Source organism: Myotis davidii, unplaced genomic scaffold, assembly GCF_000327345.1.
Source record: "Myotis davidii unplaced genomic scaffold, ASM32734v1 scaffold109, whole genome shotgun sequence".
Lineage (NCBI taxonomy): Eukaryota > Metazoa > Chordata > Mammalia > Chiroptera > Vespertilionidae > Myotis > Myotis davidii.
In genome coordinates this window covers 1,078,422-1,101,354 of record NW_006300368.1, presented here as the reverse complement: position 1 = coordinate 1,101,354, position 22,933 = coordinate 1,078,422, and the positions used below count along the sequence as shown (strand labels likewise).

The window sequence follows — 22,933 nt, the reverse complement described above, 5'->3', positions numbered from 1 at the left end:
GATGACCCGTCCCCCGCCCACCTCTCTGCTGCCCAACCCGGCTGCGCGCCCCGTCCTGGCCGCAGCGCAGCCCGCGCTGTATATTTGTACAATAGGATTGTTTATTGCCCACCCCTCCCGCCAGCCCGCCCAAGCCTGGGGACCGGTCTGGTCCGGCAGAATCGCTTCCTGCGTTCAGATGCGCTGCCTGCCTGCTCCCGCTCCGGCTCCGGGGGTGGTGCCACCTGGGGAAGGGCTGGGAGGGGGACTGGATAGCTCCCCAGCACCCTTTAAAGCCCTACCCCCAGTCGCTCCCCGTCTGACCAAAGCTATAATAAAAACACTTGCACCCCATTGGATTTCCGTCTGTGCCCTGGGGAGGAGTTGCAGGAGATTCTGACCCTGTCCTCCTCCGGACTAGAAAGGGGTCTGCGGGAAGCCGCCCCTGGATCTGGGGGAAGACGGGGGCCAGTGCCCGCCACCATGGGCCTGAGCAGCTGGAATGGGAAGCCACCGGGTTATATCCTCCTCCTCCATGGTGGATAAGTTCCATGTGTTCATCCTTGAAAGTGGCATCAGCATTCCAAAGGCACAGCAAGGTTTAATCCGGGAAACCTCGGCTCTCATCCAGTGCCTCCATATGTGATCCTGGGCAAGTCACTCCCCTCTGACTCGGTTCTGGGTTCATGACCGCCTTTGCACTGAAAGGTGGTTGGCTTTGGCCGGAGCACTTCACCTCTGGGCCTCAGTTTTCTCATCTATAAAATGCAGGTGACCTCCCTCACTTGACTGAGGATTAGAGAGATATATGAGCTCAATAAACAGTTTTTATTATTTATACATCACTTTAAAGTTTGCAGAAATGCTTTCAGATATGTCACTCAGGTCTCCCAAGAGCCCTGGGAGGTTGGGTGAGTAGATGTAATTCTTCTCCCAGCGAGGTTAAATAGCTTGCTTATTGTGATAGTCACTTAGCCCTGTGGTCACACTTGAATCTAAGAAGCCCTGCTCCTTGGAGACAACACACCAAGTCTCTTCACCCTGACACTACCTCCTTCACTTCCTGTAATGGCCACGGCAGTCCCACTGTTAGGACATGCCTAAATAATAATAGCTAATATTTAGAGAGCACAGCACCTACTCTGTATCAGACACCACATAGAAACTATGAATATCATGTGTGTGTGGGGGGGGAGTGGATTATCAGGAAATGCTCTCATGCCCTTTAATGAATATTGTTATTTTTTTCTGAAATGATGAGGAAACTAAGGCTCGGAGAGGCTAAATCATTTGCTAAGGTTGCAGAGCTAGAAAGAAGCAAATGCCTGAACCAAAAACCATGCTCTTACCTGGTACACCATATTTCACAAAGATCTGGGATCTCCAAAGCAAAACTGAGGAAAGATGACATTGAGGCAGCTCAGCCTCCCTCCTCATCATGTTCAGCCCTTCCATTCCCGCTGCCCCTGCCCTGCAGAAGCTTGGTGTATTTACAAGCATTTGCCCTGGAAGCAGCCATGGGGTAAGCTTTCTGGAGAATCCCAAGGCTCTACATTGAGGGAAAGGTCCCATCTGGCCTCTCCCAGCCCCCATCCCGCTGGCTCAGCCGGAGAGACAGGAAGGAGGGGGTGGGCTCTCTTCCAGTCAGGTCCCATGTATAGACCCTTGTCATCGCTGGCAGCCTTGAATGACTTTCTTTATCCTCCCTTCGCTCCCTTGCTTCCCAGCTGTGGCCATTTAATAAAATTAGCTTAATACTTGTTCCTTCCCTGTGGGGTCTGGAGATTGAAATCTGCAGGTCCCACAAACCCAATAAAACCCCTGGCAGATCTGGCTGGAATGAGAGTTTCCTTGGGAAGAGTGATTAGATTAGACAGCGCTCCTCCCCACCCGGCCCCCAATTCTGTCCACCGCCCCCTGTGGTTTTTTTAATGGCCACATTGGCCCCTAATTACCCAGCCACCACACCTGGGGGCACCCCACTCCTCCCGAGACCACAGGGACTGGTCTAGGACCTCTGCTACAATAAAAAGCATGCTAATCATTTCTGCAGGGAGTGTCTGCCTGGCTGGCTGGCTGGCTTTCTTTCCTTTCTGGTGACTGGACGATCCTCATGTCATTTTGAGAGATGAGCTTGAAGTCTCCATTTTGCAGATGAGGAAATCACCGTCTGAAGAAAATTCGTGACTTGCCCTTGGTCATGCAGCAAGTTTGTCATACAGCTGGGCCTGGACTGAAACCAAGGACTCTTTCTTTGTGGGGCACCAGGAGTGTCCAGCAAGGCCAGCCGTCAGCTACCCGTCACTCGGGCTGCATCCCAGCTGCAAAGGAACCTGTTGGGGAGATGTCTTCCCCATCAGACAGGGGCTCTCCAAGGGCCAAGTCTGTTTTCACTCCACAGACTTGGGGTGCCCAAGGTCAAGGACCGTGTTTCCACTATCAGAATGGGAAGCTTCCTGCAGGCAAGCTCTGTGTCTCCTCCATCGGACTGGGAATCCTTGGAGACAGTGTTTTGAGTGAGTTGAGGGCAAGGTGAATAGCTCCACTGAGACTGAGGGTGGGGCGTTCCTGGATGCAGAGACTGTGGTTCCTCTCTCAGTGGCTCTGGGGGAGACATTGTACTTTTTCTGTTGAACTAGGGCTTTCTGAGACCAGACTCTGGGCCTGGAGGGCCCTCAAAGGACAGAGCCCATCTCCTAGTCCAAGTGGGGGCTCTCTGAGTGCAGGCGCTGTGTCTCCCTCTCAGACTGGAAGTTCCCTGAAAGCAGGGCATGTGTCTCCCCTGCTCCTCAGTCAGGGGCTTTGCTGGCACAGGAACATTCTAGAGCAGAGGTACTCAAACTACGGCCCGCGGGCCACATGCAGATACAAATATTGTATCTGTTCCTGTTTTGTTTTTTTACTTCAAAATAAGATATGTGCAGTGTGCATAGGAATTTGTTCATAGTTTTTTTTTTTAAACTAAAGTCCGGCCCTCCAACGGTCTGAGGGACAGTGAACTGGCCCCCTGTTTAAAAAGTTTGAGGACCCCTGTTCTAGAGCATAGGGGTACCTGGATGGCAGAAAGGAGGTTGGTCAGGCCGAATGGAGGGAGGAAGGAAGAAGCCTCCCCAGATTGCCTCCATTTTTGGGAGATGTGTGATGAATGAATGGATAATGTCCCTTCCAGGGGTGTGTGGGGATGGAGGTGCCCCTGGAGCTCACCCACACAAAGAGTGTCAGGCCATTCTGTGCTCCGGCAGTTGCCAGCCCTAGTGGCTGGTGCTGCCCTGGTTTCTGGGGTCACGGAGACCAGAGGGGTGTGGGGGCCCACCGCTGGGGACTGCCCTAATTGGATGACTTTGCAGGAAAGCCAGGCAGGTGCGCTCAGCTCTCCCCTCTTCAGCTTGCTACAAACACATCTACCATGGTGAGGTCTAGGGGTTAATTGCCTCCTGCCTCACTCCTGGTAACCAATATTTCATTTACTGCTCAGAGGGGGAGCTGCCCAGAGAATCAATCCCGGACAAGCGTCCAGGAGGCAGGGGAGCTACGGAGGCACGGGAGCTGTTTCTAGGAGGATCTCTGAGCATCAGAAGAGGAGGCAGACGGCAAGGACCCAGAGAAGGCAGCCAATTGCTCAAGACTACTCTGGGCCTCACCCATGTCCTACTGACCCTGACAACAGTTCCAGGATCGCCAAGGGCTGAGAGAAAATCCAGGGGTCCAGAGGCTGCACTCCCCCAGCTGGCAGTGCTGTTTCCTGCCCTGGCTCCTTCTGCATTTACTTACCTGGTGCCCCCATAAGCTATAGCAGGTTAGATGCTGTTAATAAGGTTATTTTCACAAGCAATGAAGGCATATTTGAAAAGCGGAACTGGAAGTGTGAACTCTTCACTCCCTTCCAGGTAACGAATCTTCAAATCCTACAAATGAGGTGATAATAAAGTGGAAGTGAGAAGTCTACACATGCTTGGAACTGGGAGGGGTGGCAGGGCTACAGAGAGGTGCAGCTGGGGGCTGGAGGAAAAAGGGCCAGAGGGCTACCCGCCCCCATACTTTCCACACGCTACCCATTGGCCCCCCCCCCACCAAAATTGAGAAGCAAAGCCATAGAATGGGTAACCCCCATTACACAGCTGGAAAAACTGAGACCCACCAGACATGCAGCAAGTAGAGACAGGAACACTGGACTCAGGTCCTGGCCATGCTCAGTGTTTCAGGGAAAGACACTTCACTTCTCTGCGCCTCAGTTTCCCCACCTATAAAATGGGGCTAGATAATAAAAAATACTTATGCGAAGGCTGTTGTGACGCCTGGGTGAGAACCTGCTTGTGAGTTATGAAGCAAAATGCAAATGCATTTTTATTATTACAACCCAAGTCTCTGAGTTCCATGGCTGAAAATTCTTTGGCTGCACTTCCATGCCTGGGATGGTGATAATCCTCATCAAAGAAGATGAAGACATCTGGTGGTTCTACCCCGGTAACTCCAAGGTGAATGTGGGCACTGGGAGAGGGGTTGGTTTGGGGTACCCAGGGTGCGGAGCTAAGTGCTGAGAATGGAGCGCCCCAAGTCCGGCCTCCGATGTGGACTCCCTCACCCTCTGCTCTGTGGCCTCCCATTTGGAGTGAGAGCACAGGGATACCCCTGAGGCCCTGGCCTACCCATCAGTTCCTATTTCTACTTGCTCTTTCATTTCCGTGTTACTGAACACATCCAACGCACCAGGCTCTAGCTTGGCATGGAGGACCCAGAGATGGATGAGAAACCACCCAGAGTTTCAACACGCTCACAAGGATCACACAGATACAGCCAGGACCTTCTCTTAGAGGGATGGGGGGACTGCCCAGACTGTTAAGAGGGGTTATTTCTCAGGGAGTTGGGCTAAGTGGAGGCTTATATTCTTTTACTTCTATGATGTTTGGAAAGGTTTGACAACAAGCATTATATCCATCCAAAACAGGAGCCCCTTCAAACCCCACCCCCATGCTGTTGCTGAAACGATCCCTTTGGGGATGTGGCGGGTGGTAGAACCCTGGCAACTGAGGGTTTTCTCTTCTCTTGTCCCAGGGCTTGGGGAATACTGGAGCTGGAGGAACCACAGGTACGCTCATCTCTGTATCAACAGCTAAGTTATAACAGTTTCTTTTGTACTGTGTACTATTCCACTTAAGCCTCACAATGATCCCCCAAGGTAGTTACTATTGTCACACCCGTGTTTTTTGATGAGAAAACTGAGATACAGAGAGGTGCATTAACTTACCCAAGATCACATGGCTTACTCTTTCTGAGAACAGCTCTCTTGACTGGCCATTGCCTAGAGTAGGGGGAGGGTTGAATCTCACTACTTCCCAGCCTGAGCAGTCTTTCCTCCCCTCAATCACCAGATGCACCCCTTCCTACAATGCCTGCTGCCTGGACAGCTGGCGCAGAGGTGGGGCGCCTGGCTTTTCCCAGATGGTGAAGAGCAAATTCAAGGGTTTCTTCCCAGGCCCCCCGGCACAGGTCCGTCTGTTCCTTGAGTGAAGAGCCCCAGTCTGGACTAGGACAACTGCCTAGGCCAGGAGAGCTACAAACCTCTCCCCACCTGCCCAGAGCCAGGGATGGTTCTGCTAGGCCTGGCCTGCAGAGCACCCGCTCATTATACAAGCCCAGGTCCCTTGCCTGCTCTTCCAAGGAGCCTTCCTGGACTCCCCAGCAGTCATCTACTTACCTGTCTCCAAGGCCATATGAGAGCTTCCTTTAAGTAGGACAACAGCTTACTCAGTAACATGTGCCTGCCACACGAACCATTCTACCACCATAATAGCAGCTTCTGCAAACGTCTCTCCCTCTCCATAAACTTCCACCTCCTGTGATGGATGCTGTGAGGCACTGCCCAGGTCTCTTCCAGGACTGAGGATCTATTCTCCCAGCTGCTGGCCGTGCCGCCAGCAGATGGCTCTTGGCTACCAGCCCCATCCAGGGATTGTCTCTGCTGATGTGAGCTGCCTTGCTCAACGTCCTACCTCTTTCTCAGGCAGCTTGTTTCCAATGACTGATCAACATGCGGGTTTAAACTCAGGACAAGGCGGAAGAATCTTCCCAGCTTCAGAGCTCCCAGCTCCCAGCTCCCTAATCCTGCTTCCTTTCCTTCTCTTCCACAGGTGTTAATTCTAAGGGTATTCGCCAATAAACTTCCTGCACACTCATCTCAGAGTCTGTTCCTCAGACTACCCAACCTGCAACATCTACCCCCAGTCTCACTCATTCATTGATTCCTTCAGCCAATGTTATTGAGTACCTATTATGTTTCAGCCCAGCAACAAAGGCAGCAGATGGAGTGTGAAGTTAAGTGTCCAATGGGTGATCATATCGCCTACCTCTCAGAGAAGTCAGAAGCTACAAGGAGATGCCATCAACTTCCACCATAAAATCCACAAACCTCCTGCATCTATGCCCCTCCTTCTTCCTCCTTTTTGCCTCCATGGAGGAGCTGTGCCCCCTACCAGGGTCCAGCCTGCCACTGCTCTGCATCCACGCTCTCTCACCCGTGTGACCACTCAATCCTTGTTTGCTCAGGACTGTCCAGGTTTGTAAACGGAAAGTCCCACATTCTGGTAAACCCAGCCGGGCACAGTGAGATGGTTGACCACTCTCTCACCTCCTTGGGGGACTTCATTTAATTGTTAATCACACCTCTCTATTAATCATCAACTGCTTGCTCTGTATCGGCTCCTTCCCATCAGCATTTAAACCTCTCCTATTCTTAAAAATCCTCCTTGAGCCCTAGATAGGTTTGCTCAGTGGATAGAGCATTGAACTGCAGACTGAAGGGTCCCGGGTTCGATTCCAGTCAAGGAAACGTACCTCAGTTGCAAGCTCCATCTCTGGCCCTGGTCGAGGTGCAACCAATGGATGTGCCTCTCTCACATCGACGTTTCTGTCTCTTCCCCTCCCTTCCACTCTCCCTAAAAAAAAATCAATGGAAAAATATCCTCAGGTGAGAATTAACAAAAAATCCTCCCTTAACCTCACATCCCCTTCCAGCTACTACCTCCTTTCTCTGCTCCCTTTGACAGCCAGATGACTTGAAAGAGTTGTTACTATCTTCTCACTTCCTACTGGGATCTGGCTGTGGCCACGCCTCTGAAACTGCTTCTGCCGAGGACACCTGTGACCTCCTTATGACAAACTGAGTGGACACCTTTTCATCTTCACAGGGCTTGGCTTCTGTGCGAGGTCAGATCTTCAAGTCTGGCTCACAGTTGAGGATGGCAAGAATGATGTCTTGGATTTGGTTCAAGGACCTTTTAAAATTAGTCTATATCTGAAACAGCTAATGCCATACCTACGTGCAAAGTGTGCGCAGTGATAAGGGTGTGGGTAAAAGGATGTGCCTGCTCTATGTCTCCTTAGCAGAGTTAGTGGTCTTGCCTGTTACAAATAGTGATTATATCCACACAGCTCACAAGAGCATAGAGCCTGTTGCTTTTCACACACACACACACACACCCACCCAACTCATATCAGCCCAGAAACTCTTTGGCCACCATAAAAGGCAAAAATTCTGCGCCTGGTCCTCACGTCTGGGTTTTATGTCTTGAAATTCTTTTGGGGCCAGTGCCAGATCAATCTTCTCTTATCAGCATCTATAGTGTAGAGCCCAAGGGTTTTCCATTTGTGTCTACTAAAGTAGGCTTGGCCAGGCCCTACCAAGGCCACTCAGCATCATGGGCTCAGTTGACTCACCTGGAAAGTTATTTTTCCTTAACTTCTGAGAGCCAAGGAACAGCTCCCTTTGCCAAACTAGCTCCACTCCTCCTTCAGACCTCAACTTGCATGTCATGTCCTGAGAGCAGAATCAGTCTCGGCTCCTGGCCTCACCCTGACTCACCTCACCTTTTCCAACTAATTGTTCAAACCAGAACTGGACCAGGAGGCTCCTAAAGACCCCAACCACAGTCCCACAAGCCCCCCACCACAGTCCCAAACCTCTGGAAGCCATTCTTTAACAGTTTCATTTCTCTTGGGTAGTAGTGATGGCAAGAACACCTTGGTTTCCTTGTAACTTTACAATAACCTTTGCATGGTTTTCTCATTTTCTTCTCACCAAACCTACAGTGTTATCCCATTATACAGAGAGGGCAACTGAGGTCTAGGTAGGCTAATGAAGAGTTTGGGCCTAATCAACCAAGTATAAATAGAGAAGGGGGGCCGGGGAGATCAGGGATGGAACTCACAATCTTGGCGTATCTGGACGATCTGAGCTTTGTGGTCAGAGCTGTGACTCTACTATCTTTTAAAAAAAATTTTTTGTTGTTGTTATTAATCCTCATCCAGGGATATTTTTCCATTGATTTTTAGAGAGAGTTGGGGGAGGGGGAGAGACAAAGAGAGAAACGGATGTGAGCGAGAGACACTGATTGGTTGTCTCTCGCGTGCATCAGGGCCAGGGATCAAGCTGGCAACCAAGGCACACGCCTTGATGGGAATCCAACCCGGGACCCCTCAGTGCACAGGCTGATGCTCTATCCACCGAGCCAAACCGGCTAGGGCTGTGACTCTATTATCTTGATGGCAGGTCCACAGAGGGCATTTTGCCTCTTGCTTTCTTGCATGCCTCAGATCAATTTAATGAAAGCGGTGAGCAACTGGCTGCTGGCAGCCGCCACCCATATCACCCTAATGATCAGAGTCATAGAAAGGCATCCCTTTACATAGGCCCGGGGGGTTGGAGCACTGTCTCATCCATGGTCTTCTAGGTCAGTAGGAACAGCACGCTATTTGCCCCATTTTACAGGCTAGTAAACTGACTCTCAGCCACTAGTGATTGGAATCAGGCAAAACTCTCTTTGACCCCCACAACCTCGGGTGATGGGTATCAGCATGAGGTTGGCCCACCAGAATCTAAACAGCAAGTGGCTGTGGCGGATGGACACGGGGCTACTCAGCGATGCCCTAGGGGTCAACCCTCACTCAACAATCAGTCCGCGACACTCCTACCACTGTCAGAGCCAAGCGGGTGGAATCGTCATTCTCTGCCTCCGCCGACTTTTCCACATCAAGGCTGCTCTCGAAATTCACTCTTGGGGTCGTCGAGGGGCGGGAAGAAACCCTGGACAGTGGCTTGGATAAGCGGATGCTCACAGTAAAAGCAGGTTTGAAAACGGGTTTGATGTCTTGTTGCTGCAACTGGTGATGCATCCAGTCCCAGGGACGACAGAGCCGTCCCCCCATCTACCCTCCACCCCCGGATCTCAAACGCGCGTCGGTTACTGCCGGTCGGTGTAATCCGCCCAGCCGCGGAGCCTGCCTCGAACTAGACGGCCGGCAGTTACGGGAAGTGCGCACGCGCACTGCTGGCGGCGCCTGTCCTTTGTTACTTAGGAAACAGCCAATCAGCGACGCGGGCGTTGACCAATGGGAAGCGCGGATGAACGGACCCGGCTGATTTGAAAGCGAGGCGCGGGCGGTGGTTTTCTTGGGGAAAGGGGAGCTTGTGGGGCGCACTGTCCGGTGGCCCCGGGCTCCGGTTTGCGGCCGAGGGACCCGGTAGCGAGCGGCAACACCGGCGGCAGGGAACCGACGAAGGGTAAGCGCTCCCGCGGCCTCCTGCGCGCAGGGCTGGGACGTTCAGCCCCAGCTGCCGAGGGCGGCAGCCCCAGCCCGCCCTCTTTAGAGCGAGATTCCGAGGGGCAGCGTGGAGACCAACCAGAGTCCGTATGGTCTCCAGGGGACCGGGCAGGGTCGGCGCCGGAAGCATGGCGCTTCCTTACACAGCTGCGCAGGAGATCGCGACTCCTCTGCTCATTTGTGCGGGACCTGCATGTGTCCGCACATCTACACTGGGCCCGGCCCTCTGGACAGCCGCTCTGTGAGAGGTCCTCCTGCCCGTGTGTGAGAGAACTGGGTCTTCCCGGACACTAGATCTGGAGACCTGGGACCCCCTGCGCATCTGTGTGGGGGTAGCTAAACGCCTTCTGCCCACATCTCTGCGGGAGAACCCATGGCAGAGCTTTGCCAGCGGCCGGAACTTAGTTAATGAGTTACTTACTCTAAAGGTAAAGTTTGAAGGAAGGAATGGATGAAAGAACATCTGTATGGTTAGGCCATGCTTTCTGCTACTGCTGCTAGGATGCCTTCCCTTAGCGTTGACTCTTGAAGGTGGTAAAGTAACTTGGAAAAGATAAAGCCTGGTCTCTGCCGCGGGAAACAGGGGCTTTTACCGAAGACAGTACTTTTGGCATCATGGGAAACTGTTGTTTGTCATGTTGATCCTAATAATAATCCTAATAATAATGGCTAACATTCTTTGGCACTTACCATGTTTGAATGAACTTAGTTAATTCTCACAACAACTCTATTGGATAGGTACTAATATTATTTACATTTTACAGACTGGGAAACACAGAGAAGTTGAGCCTAGCTCAGGGGAGAAAGTCTACATTTTTCTGAATGAGCTTCTTCTCAGTGTTACACTGTTTTTGCCAATCTTGTCCCAATTCTATTTTCTCTGCCTCACCACATCCCATGTTTCAACTACCAATGTGTCCAGTCCTTCTCTACCTATTTCATTGTTGAATTAAGGTACCTCAGTTTGTTGGTCTTTATATTATCCAACCCAGCTCCATTTATACTTTTTTCAAAAAGAGTATACAAGTGGCATATTTAGGGTATTCATACAAAATTGCCTCTATCTGGCCACAAAACAAGTTTAAACAGTTATCAGAGTTCAACTCATATTCTCTTTCCACAAGCAATTAGTTAAAAGGACAAAAGAAAGAGAAATTAAAACAAACCCATATTTTAGATCTTTTTTAAAAACCCACTTAACTCAACTAAATGGGATATCATTGTAATTAAAAGATAATTAGTATGGAACAGTGGAAATATATTTACAAAACGTGTGGGATACAGTTAAAGCAATATTTCTAAGGTAATTTATAGTCTTAAGTGTTTACATTTCAATTTTTTTTAAAGCTGAAAGTTAGTGAGGCAAATACACAACTTTAATAAGATAGAACAATAGAATAAATGTGTAGGAAATAAAAAGGAGTTAAGAGCAGAAAATAATGAAGTAGAATTTTATTACATAATAGAGAGGTTTAACTTAGCCAAAATCTGCATCTTTAAAAAGACTAATAAAAAAAGCCAAACCTCTAGCAATAAAGAAACAGAGAAAAATGTTCTTAAGCATGAAAATAGAGACATAACTTCAGTTACTGAGAAATTAAAAGAGAGAGAACAAGTTTAATGGAACACCCTTTTTAACAATGCTTTTGGACAGTTTTCTAGGGGAAAAAAACCACAATTTACCAAAATTGATTTAAGCAGCTCTGAAAATGTTGAACAAACTTAGGGCCATTGAGGAAATTAAATTAGTTTAAAATGTACTGACACGCCAAAACCGGTTTGGCTCAGTGGATAGAGCGTCAACCTGCGGACTGAAAGGTCCCAGGTTCGATTCCGGTCAGGGGCATGTACCTTGGTTGCGGGCACATCCCCGGTGGGGGGGGTGCAGGAGGCAGCTGATGGATGTTTCTCTCTCATTGATGTTTCTGACTCTCTGTCCCTCTCCCTTCCTCTCTGTGAAAAACCAATAAAAATATATTTAAAAAAAAAATGTACTGACACATCCATCAAAGACAACAGCCAGGCCCACATGGCTCAGTGGTTGAGTGTCGACCTATAAACCAAAAGATCACAGTTTGATTCCCGGTCAGGGCAAATACCCAGGTCGTGGGCTAGATCCCCACTATGGGGTGTGCGAAGGCAGCTGATTGATGACTCTCTCTAATAATTGATGTTTCTATCTTTCTTCCTCTCTGAAATCAACAACAACAAACCCTACCACCCTGGCCTGTTTGCTCAGTGGTTAGAGCATTGGCCTATGCACTGGAGGGTCTTGGGTTTGATTCCGGTCAAGGGCATGTATTTGGTTGTAGGTTCAATTCCCTGCCCCAGTCGGGGTGCATGTGGAAGGCAACCAAATGATGTGTCTCTCTCACAGCTATGTTTCTCTTCTTTCTCTCTCCCCTTCTCCCCCTCCCACACTCTCTAAAAATCAATGAAAAAAAGTATCCTTGGGTTAGAATTAACAGAAAACAAACAAATAAAAAAGCAACCTACCAAACTCAACCAGAAATTTATAAGCAATTAGAAGAAATTATTCTAATCTTATATAAACTACCCCCCCAAAATAAAAACCAAGAAAACATTTCCAGTCTATTTTGTGATACTAAAAATAAGACCAAAAAAATGATAAGCCAATCTCTTTTATAAATGTAGTTGTAAAAAAGTATTAAATATTAACAATCAGAAATCAGCAATGTGTATTAAAAAATACATTATGACCAAACTGGGTTTATCCCAGGAATATGAGAATGGTTTAATCTACCAATACAATTTACATAACTATAGATTAAAGGAGAAAACATATTCTATTAGGCACAGAAATAGAATTCAAGCCCTAACCAGTTTGGCTCAGTGGATAGAGTGTAGGCCTGCGGACTCAAGGGTCCCAGGTTCGATTCCGGTCAAGGGCATGTACCTTGGTTGCGGGCACATACCCAGTGGGGGGTGTGCAGGAAGCAGCTGAATTGATGTTTCTCTCTCGTCGATATTTCTACCTCTCTATCCCTCTCCCCTCCTCTCTGTAAAAAAATCAATAAAATATATTTTTTTAAAAAGAAATAGAATTCAATAAAATTCAACACCCATTCATGATTTTTTTTTTTTGTAATTTGGTAAACTAGAAATAGAGGTAAATTTTCTTAAACCAACACCAAGTGAAATAATAGGAGCATTCCTTATAAAATCAGCAAAAAGGCAAGATAGTTCAGTCTTGCTGCCTCTATTCAATAGTGTACCAGAGATCCTAGCCATAACTATAAGACAAGAGAAATAAATAAAAATAAAATTAGGAACAAGCAAAATTGTCATCAGCTACATCTTATGATTGCTTATTAAACACACACACACACAAGAGAACACAGCTCTTCTCTTCGCAACCAACCATAGAAAGAGCCAGTGGTTTTGGATGTTGCCCTGTAGGTACTAGGGTGAGGGGAGGCAGAAGCCACAAAAGCACAGCTACAGGGCAGAATGGTCTGGTACAAAGAGCATTGATTGCCTCTGCTGACAGTCTGAACAAGGTCAAGTTCTGACCTTGCTACTTATCGTCCTTGTGACAAAGTCCTTACTGAGCCTACGGATCTAACTACAGAATGAGAGTGTTGTGAAAGTTAAATGACGCCCTTTGTAAGGCATTTAGCACAGGGCCTGATACATAGTAGGCACTCAATGTTAGCTATCATAGCAATTACTTTCAGACTTTTGGATTCAGATTGTGCCCTTCTCTGGCCTTTGTTCACCCAGAGGGTAAGTATGATAGAGCCTCCACTGCATGCTGGACCCGGTGCCTGGGCATCTGGATGCACAGATTGTATCAGGAGAGGGTTCTGCCCTTTTGGAGCGTAAGGACAAGAAACAGTGTGTGCGGGTTGTGAAGGAGCAGTGAAGGGGACTACAGCAATCCCTTTAAAAACAGAATATCCAAGGGCTGGGCACCGCCTGCCTTCCCAGCTTTCGATGTCTGCAGGCGGATCCCCTCCAGTCCTCAGAAATTCTTCTCTCGCGGCTTCTGAGGAGTCTGGTCTTGCTCCGCCTGTCCCTTTGAGGGGGGCAGAGGAAGCTGTCCTGAAAACAACTGAATCTTGGCTTCCCATTCCCAGCTCCGCAGTGAACTAGCCTCTGGGTTTTAATGAGCTGCCCTGGGTTAGAAGCAGGACGTGACTGTGGCTGGCTCAGAACCCTGAAGATCTTATTAAAGAATCATCTCCCTCGTACTTTGGGCTGAAATGCTCTTTCCAACTGAGGATCAAAGCAAACTTGACAAACGTTCTCTCATTAATCTCCCCATCCCCCCGGGGCGGGAGCAGAGCTGTAGCTGTTCTCTCTGGCTCTCAAAGGGGGGAAGCATGGATGCGATGTGGCCGGTGGAAAGACCTCCCACCAGTCCGGTGCAGAGCAATGGACCACGACCCCGGAGTCCTAGCCACAGCCCCCAACCCATGCCCCTAGCGCTGTTTCAGAGAGGAGGAAAACATCTCATTAGGCAAACAGTCTGCCTCGCTGGCCCTCAGGAAGCGGAGAGGAGAGAACTGTAAAGGTTACACGCACTCCGCTGCCAGTGCCCTTTTTAATTTCCTGCTTAGAATGTTAGGCTGCTCTGTCGCTGCTCCTCAGCTGAAACCCTCCCTGTGGGGAGCTGGGACTGCCATTAAGGCAGCCAGTGTAGACCCAGGCTGTGGGGCCAAGCAGCCTCTGCCTTCTCTTCCCTGGGCGAAGGGTGATTATGGGGAGGGAAATGTGAGGATGGGAGACAGGAATTATCTCTGAGTGTTGAAAATTAGGTACAGTCCATATAGCTGAAAGTGTTTGCATAATACATTACGCTAGTTACATAAAAGCGATTATAATTATTAAAAAACATAAGAGACTATTCCAACAATGTGGTCAGGAAAGCATAATATATAATAGCCTTCATTATAAGGCTGTATGCAGACTCTGCAGTCAAGACTGCCTGGGTTGGAACCAGGCTTCATCACTAGCACTGGGATCCTGGGCAAGTTGTTTAACCCTCTCAGTCTCAATTTGCTCATTGAACAATGAGTTTAAGAATAGTATCTGTTTGTGGGATTGTGATGGAGATGAAAGGAGATCCTACTCAGACGATGCTTAAACAGTCCCTCATCTAGTGGGTAGGCAGTTGCAGTCCAATTGCTGGAACAAGAAAAAAAATTATACACATGTGAGAAGATTATTATTGGCCAGGCCAGTGTGGATCAGTGGTTGAGCGTTGACCCATAAACCCAGGAGGTCACAGTCCAATTCCTGGTCAGGGCACATGCCGGGGTTGCAGGCTCAATCCCCAGTAGGGGGTGTGCAGGAGGCAGCCATCAATGATTCTCATCATTGATGTTTCTATCTCCTTCTCCATTCATATATGTATATTAAAAAATATACATATAGATTCTTATTGGTTGATATCTTTGTTTTGTATAGGAAGAAATTAAGAAGTTTGGAGGTGGGGACAGGAGTTTCAAATCAGCTCAATTCTGCCTCATTCCCCCCCCAACCCCCCCCAAAACAAACAAACAAACATGAGTTCTTCGCTGTAGTATTAGGTAGAAATTCCAGTTTTCTTTCCTGAATGACCTTGGTCCTGTCAGCGGAACCTAGAAAAGCACTCATCTGTTCATATCCCCAAGAACAGTCCCTTACTCCTGTTAACATATCCCTAGAGCTGGGTTGAACTTTTCCGGGATATCGGTGACTCCTGCATTCCAAAAATTCCATCTCTACCCTTGGTAGGCTGGCTTGAAGGAGAAATGAGAAAAACAAGGAGAGAGGTCCGAGGGGAATACGAGAGGGAATAAGCAAGTAAGTGTTTGGAATTATTGCCAGGTCAACATTAGGAAATCTGTTCATGTCACCCTCTACATTAACAAATTAAAGGAGAAACACTGTGATCATCTCAGCCAGTGCCAAAAAAGCATCTGATAAAATTTAACACCCATTCCTAATGGACAGTGAAGGGTGGGGAACTAAAGATAGAAGAGCTAAAAATAGAAAATCACTGTCATTATTTGCAAACTATACCATCATTTAATTGAAAAACCTAAGAGAATCAATGACAGTCTATTAGAACTAATAAGGGAGTTCAGTAACATGGCCAGATACAAGATCTGCATACAGAAATTGGTTGCTTTCCTATATTCTGGCAAAATGAATTAGAAAATGCAATTTTTAAAGGAGCCTATTCACAATATAATAAAGACTATACAATAACTGGTAATAAGCCTGTCAAGAAATACACAAAACTCAAATGAAGAAAACGATAAAATTTTACTGAGGATTATAAAGTTGTGAATAATGAAAAGAGATACTATGTTCCTAGATGGGAAGACTTAATATTATGAAGATGCCAATTCTCTTCATATTAACCTATAAATTCAAAGTACTCCACTTAAAGTCTTAGCAGGATTTTTCCTAGAATTCTATAAGCTGATTCTAAAATTATATGGCAGACAAGATGCTTAAGAATAGCCAAGAAAAAGAACAATGAGGTGAGATATTATAGAACCACAATAATTACAACAGTGAGTTACTGGGAAAGGAATAGACACATCAGCAGAACAGGATGGAGAGTCCACAAACAAATTCACATTTACAGGAGAATTTAGTTATGTTAAATGTGGCATTTGAAATTGGTAGAGAAAGAACGCACTATTTAGCCCTGGCAGTGTAGCTCAGTTGGTTAGAGAATTGTCCTGATACACCAAGGTTGAGAGTTCAATTTCTGGTCAGGGCACATACAAGAATCAACCAATGAATGTAAAAATTAGTGGAGTGGCAGGTCGATGTTTCTCTCCCCCCCCACCCCCTTCCTCCCCCTCTTGCTCTAAAATTTTAAAAAGACAAGTTTTTTTTCGTGTTTTTTTTTTTTTATTGCTTAAAGTATTACAAAGGGTATTACATATGTGTCCTTAAAAAAGACAGTTTTTAATAAATGATCTTGAGATGATTGCTTACCATTTGAAAAGAAACCTAGAAACCTCACACCATTCCCCCCAAAATAAATCCAACTTTATAAATACCTAAATTTAAAAAGTAAAATGTATTAGATAGAAACATAATAAAAGTGGTTATTACCTTGGGGAAGGAATGTCTTCTTAAATATGACAAAATCATCAAAGAAAATGTGACACATCAGACGATTTAAAAATTTAAAGCTTCAGCATGGTCAGGGTAGGGTTTTTTCTAAGAATGCATGGTTGGTTTGATACCAGGAATACTATCCAATATTTTACTACTTCAACAAAATAAAGGAGAAGAAACATATTAGGAGATGCTGAAAGCATTGGGTAAAATTTTAGACCTTTCTAATAACCACTCTAAGTAAAATAAGAAAAGAAAAAATTACTAGTATAATGACTATATATCCAAAAATAATTTCTAAGTAGTGAAGCACTAAAGCCATTTCCTTTAAAATAAAAAACAAGACAGAGATGCTCATTGTTACCATTATTATTCAACATTGTTGTGGGAGTTCTAGGGATTGCAATAGACAGGAAATAAAATATTTGGTATAAATAGAAAAAAAAGGTAAAAAAAATTATTTTCTTTTCTGATATATAATTGCATACTCTGAAAAACCCAATAAACCCTAATTTTAAAAAACATACACAATTGGAATTAATAAGAGTTTGAGGGTGGTAGTTATAAGGCAAATGTATAAAAATCAGACGTGTTTCTCCATACTAGCAATTACCACCTGGAAATAGGAATGGGGGAAGCTGTTCCATTCATAAGAGTGATTAAGTCCATAAAGTTCTTGGGAATTGCATTAAAAGGGCAATTACAGAGCTATCTGAAGAGAAAGAAAACTGTAAAATCTTTTTGAGGGACATAAAAAATATCTGAACAAATAGAAAGGCAATAGCCGTGTGTTTGCATGGAAAGGTTTAATATAAAATAAATATGTAAATGTAATACCATTCCAGTTTTAATTCCAATTAGGTTTTTTTGTTGTTGTTGTGGGGCGAGGAATGGGATGTGTTCTGGGTTGGTGATGGAATTAATAAAATTTCCTTAAAGTCAAATAGAACAATAAATGTCTGAATATAGCCAGGAAAAGCATGAAAAAGAAGACTAGTGGAGGGGGAGGGTGGTCTTGCCTTATTAGATGAAAAGCATACTGTAAAAGAACAGAATGGAAACAGTGTGGTGTTAGCACAAGGACAGACAGACCAGTGGAACATTACAGAAAGCCCCGCAATAGGCCTCTGGAAAAAATATAGCCATTTGGATATGACAAACATGGTATTTCAAGTGGGAAGATATTTATTAGTAATTGGTGCTGGCACCAATATTCTTACTCTCTTGAGGTATAAAACAGATCCGCTGTTGGGGTGGGGGTGGAGGGAGGCCCTGAATGCTAGACTGAGGGGGCAGGCCTCCCTTCCTGGTCATCTCCTCTGGAGCCGGGGGTTGGATTGGTCCTCATATCCATTGTGTCTCTGCCCAGGTGTTGCTATGGTGATGGCGGTGGAGGACAGTGCGGTGCAGGTTGTGGTTCGGGTCCGACCCCCCACCCCACGGGAGCTAGAGAGCCAGCGGAGGCCTGTGATTCAGGTGGTGGATGAGCGGGTGCTGGTGTTTGACCCTGAAGAGCCCGATGGGGGCTTCCTTGGCCTGAAGTGGGGCGGCGTCCACGACGGCCCCAAGAAGAAGGGCAAAGACCTGACCTTCGTCTTTGACCGGGTCTTTGGCGAGGCGGCCACCCAGCAGGATGTCTTCCAGCACACCACCCACAGCGTCCTGGACAGCTTCCTCCAGGGCTACAACTGCTCCGGTGAGAGTCTGGGCCGGGAGCGGGGAGAGTCCCGGCTGGTAGCTGCCTTGCCTCCCTGCTTCCCTCTCAGGGTTTTATGGGCCTTCTGACAGGGGTCCCCTCCCCCTCAGCTGGGCACTTGAGGAGGGCTCTGGCCCTTGCATTTTCTGTGGGTCCCCCATTCATCCTTCTCCTGTGTGTGAGGTACTCTCCTGGGCCCTGGGATGCAGTAGCAGATCAGACAGACATGGCTCCTGTCCTCTTGATACTTACAGTCTGGGGGGTGGGCAGGGTGGGGGGAGACACTAATCAAAATCACACTTACAAGTGTGTGGTTATAAACTGAGGTAAGTGATGGGAGGGAGAGAGCCCGGGCCTTCAGCAGAGGAGAGGGCATCCCCGTGGAAGGGAGATGCCACACCCACCTTGGAGACCCCTTTGCCCTAGAATTGGCAGACCCATAGGGAAGCCAGGACGTAGATGTGGGGACCTCAGGCTGCAGTGCCAGCATGGCGGATGTGAGTGATTGGAAGCAGATGGAAGGCAAAGGAAGGGGGTGGGGAGGGAAGGGTGAGCTGGGTGGAAATGCACAGGGGGAACAACTAGAGAAGGTGGTCTGGCCCTGTCACCACCCTACTCCCCACTCTGTCCCCTGCAGTGTTTGCCTATGGGGCCACTGGGGCTGGGAAGACACACACCATGCTGGGAAGAGAGGGGGACCCCGGCATCATGTACCTGACCACCATGGAACTGTACAGGCGGCTGGAGGCCCGCCAGGAGGAGAAGCAATTCGAGGTGCTCATCAGCTACCAGGAGGTAGGGCTGTCCCCTCCCTGGGACTGGGTGACCCATCCCTCATTCTCACAACCACCTGGAGAGGGAGTGAAGTGGCGTAGTGGGGGAGAGGGTGGTAGGAGGTGGGCAGATGGGGCCCCAGTGAGAGCCCAGAGGGCAGACACAGCTCAGAGAGAGACTGTGTGTGAACTAAACCTGCTCTGTCACTTAACGCCATCCCCCAAAACAACAAGCTCGGCCCTCCCAGCCCCTAGCGGACAGGTTTCCGGCGGGGCCCTGTCCCTCAGGCCTCTGCCTTGCTCCCTTTCTCCTCGGGGGGACCCCGGCATCATGTACCTGACCACCATGGAACTGTACAGGCGGCTGGAGGCCCGCCAGGAGGAGAAGCAATTCGAGGTGCTCATCAGCTACCAGGAGGTGTACAATGAGCAGATCCACGACCTTCTGGAGCCCAAGGGACCCCTTGTCATCCGTGAGGATCCCAACAAGGGGGTGGTGGTACAAGGACTTTCCTTCCACCAGCCAACCTCAGCTGGGCAGCTGCTGGAGATGCTGACCAGGGGGAACCGTAACCGCACACAGCACCCCACTGACGCCAACGCTACTTCCTCTCGCTCCCATGCCATCTTCCAGATCTTCGTGAAGCAGCAGGACCGCGTTCCAGGTCTGACCCAGGCCCTTCAGGTGGCCAAGATGAGCCTGATTGACCTGGCGGGCTCCGAGCGGGCGTCCAGCACCCACGCGAAGGGGGAACGGCTGCGGGAAGGTGCCAACATCAACCGCTCCCTGCTGGCCCTCATCAATGTCCTCAATGCCCTGGCCGATGCAAAGGTAAGGCTGCACAGACCCAGGGTTCCCCACAGGACAGCCCCTGAGTGCCCAAAGCCAAGGGTTCCTCCCTTCAGCCCTGGGCCAGAGGCTGCCAGGTCCCAGCCTGGGTCTGCCTAGTCCAGCCACCTCACGCCAGGCCCGCTCGCTGCCCCCCAGGGTCGCAAGTCCCATGTGCCCTACCGGGACAGCAAGCTGACCCGCCTGCTCAAGGACTCCATTGGGGGCAACTGCCGCACAGTGATGATTGCTGCCATCAGCCCCTCTAGCCTGACGTATGAGGACACGTACAACACCCTCAAGTACGCCGACCGGGCCAAGGAGATCAAACTTTCGGTGCGTGCAGCCTGACCTGGGGGAGTCCCCAGGCTGGGAGGAAGAAGGGGTGGAACGAGGACTCCCACAAGGCAGAGGGAAGACTTCCCAAGCCTCTGTCTTCAGGGAAACTGTGGTAGAAGTGACCCAGTCCCTGCCCTTGGGAAGACCTCGGGTCGGGGAGAGGCAGGACGGTCTCCAAGACTTGAAAAAAGAGTAAAGTACGGCATCGGACGACTGAGGCAGAATCGTCTCAAGAGGGAGGCAAGAGCAGGGCGTGGCTGAGTGTTGGCCAGTGATCTTTTCAGACTTGCTTTTAGCAGCAAAACAACATAAACACCAACACGTAACACAGATAAGGGCAGAGTGACTCTGTTTCCCCTGCCGCCTCCAGGAGCTCTAGCTCTCCCGGGGCTGCCTGGTGAGCGCATTAGTCAGGCGGTCAGGGGTCTTGGGTTCAAGCCACTGACCTTCCCAAGTCTGTTTCCCTAGTTGTGAGTGAGTCACGGGAATGTGAGTGAGGTGCCTGGCACAATGCCTGGCCTTTTGCAGTGGTGGCTGAAAGCTACTTTGAATGAACAAACAGATCTCTCCCTGTGTCCCCGTCTCAGCTGAAGAGCAATGTGGTCAGCCTGGACTGTCACATCAGCCAGTACGCCACTATCTGCCAGCAGCTGCAGGCTGAGGTGAGGAGCCTGCCGGGGGGGCATGGCTGGGAGGCAGGGCTCGTGGGGTGGGGGGCAGGAGAACATGAGACAAGAGATGGGAGCATCGGGGTGTGGCCAGGGCTCTATGCCGGGGGAGGGGGCAGCCCCTGCCTCCTTTGCTCACTTGGATTCTGAGGAACTGGCTGTTTGGGTTCCAGGTGGCCAGTCTGAGGGAGAAGCTTCGAATGTATGAGGCGGGAGCCCAGGCCCCCCAACAGGACCTCTCACAGCCCCCCAAATTGGGCACTCCACAACCACCGTAAGTTCTGTGGCCCATACCTGCCTCATCCTTCAGTGCGGCAGGGAAAGACCCCCTTCTCCAGCTTCTGGAGGTCGAGGACGCCTTGCTTCTGTTCTGGCACCTGGAGCTAGGGGTTCCCACCCAGTGCCCAGCACACTGATTGGCACCCAGAATGCTCTGTGTCAAATGAGTAAATGGTACCCCAGCCTGTATAGGCAGCATCTACTATTCAAAAGAAAGTACAGCTAAGAGGTTCGTGTCATTGTTTCCTAAACCAGAAAATTTCTGGCTCCTTCTCCCCCCATCAGCTACTGCTCACTTGTTACCCAAGCATCCATCCTTCCGGGCTCTGTACCGCCTGCCCCCTCCCTGCTTTCCCCACCTGCCCCTACTTCCCGCCCCTAAACCTCTCATTTCCCCCTTAGGCTTTCCAGCTCCTTCCCACCATCTCATCTTCCCAGCCAGCCCTGCACCCCAGAGCTCCACCCAGGGTCTGCAGTCCTTCAAGAGGAAAGCCTGGGGACAGAGGTCCAGGTGGAGAGGGTCAGGGAAGGGAATTCTTCAGACCAGGAGCAGCCCTCGGAGGACAAAGACAAAGACCCGACCAAGGAGGTAGGACTTAGAGCTGGTGGAATATTCGAGGAAATCCCTGTCCGACTCACGGAGTCCCTTCAGGCCCAGGTTCTCTACCTGGAGGTCTCATCTTAGTCACTGGAGGCTTTCAGGTCCTGTCTGAGGAGAGCTGTTCTGTCAGATCCTGTGTATCTGGAAGTGAGGAGGGTGTGCTACCATCAGGAGAGCAGGCAGGGAGGATGGAGACTGGGAGGAAGAAAAGCCAGACAAGGAACTGGACATTCCAGGAGCCGTCATCCCACTCTTGGAGGGGGAAAGGTTTTAGAAGCTGCGCACATAGGGGGAGCGGTCATCACAGGCCCTCTACCCATGACTTCCTTCCTCTTCAGGTTCCGATCCGGGTGTCAGAACAGAGCCTCCGACAGTCACAGCTGGAGTCCCCTGGCCTGACCCTGGAGGCCAAGCAAGTCGTGGGCTACCTCTCACCAGAGAACCTGGAAAGGGACCGTTCTAAGCAGTAGGTATCCTCTTACTCTTCTCTGGGGTCCAAGGAGGGAGAAGATGGGCTCCAGCCTCCTGGGGTGGGAGTTGGTGCTAAGTCACAAAAGCTCTGATTCTGCTCTAGTTAAGAGTCAATTTTTTTCAGCATTGTCCATTATCTGCATTTTTTAAAAATTTAATAAATCTTTATTGATTTCAGAGAGGAAGGGAGAGAGAGAGACATCAATGATGAGAGAGAATCATTGATTGGCTGCCACCTGCACGCCCCACACTGGGGATTCAGCCTGCAACCCAGGCATGTGCCTTGACCGGGAATCGAACCATGCCCTCCTGGTTCCTAGGTCGATGCTCAACCACTGAGCCAAGCCTGCGGCTGGCTGGCCATTATCTGCTTGTAACAACCTGATATTATCACCTACTCTATTTATTTATCCTCTCTCTGTTTACACCTCCACATAGCTGGCAGCCCAACAAAAGGGAAGCAAAACACCAAATTCCATCGGGATAGCTGGCAAGCACCCGTTAGGGCAGGGCCCCTGGGTTAGTGCTTTGCTTTCCAGTCTGAGGGCCAAGCTGCCTGCCCGTGCTCAGCAGGAGGGAGCTGCCAAGAGAAGTCAGGTGGCCTGGGGGGTG

General features: G+C 49.1%; 1 protein-coding gene across 1 annotated transcript in view; it reads left to right on the top strand.

Annotated features, from left to right (window-relative positions):
- Positions 1-8,952: 8,952 nt before the first annotated feature.
- The window catches only part of KIF18B (kinesin family member 18B), a 22,021-nt gene continuing 8,040 nt past the window's right edge, over positions 8,953-22,933 (top strand). Inside the window, exons 1-9 of the mRNA XM_006776885.2 lie at positions 8,953-9,535; positions 18,035-18,361; positions 18,999-19,156; positions 19,553-19,966; positions 20,123-20,299; positions 20,890-20,964; positions 21,144-21,244; positions 21,652-21,838; positions 22,189-22,316. Of these exons, the coding sequence (XP_006776948.1) occupies positions 18,043-18,361; positions 18,999-19,156; positions 19,553-19,966; positions 20,123-20,299; positions 20,890-20,964; positions 21,144-21,244; positions 21,652-21,838; positions 22,189-22,316 (1,559 nt within the window). The 5' untranslated portion in view covers positions 8,953-9,535; positions 18,035-18,042. The remainder of the gene's footprint in view (positions 9,536-18,034; positions 18,362-18,998; positions 19,157-19,552; positions 19,967-20,122; positions 20,300-20,889; positions 20,965-21,143; positions 21,245-21,651; positions 21,839-22,188; positions 22,317-22,933) is intronic.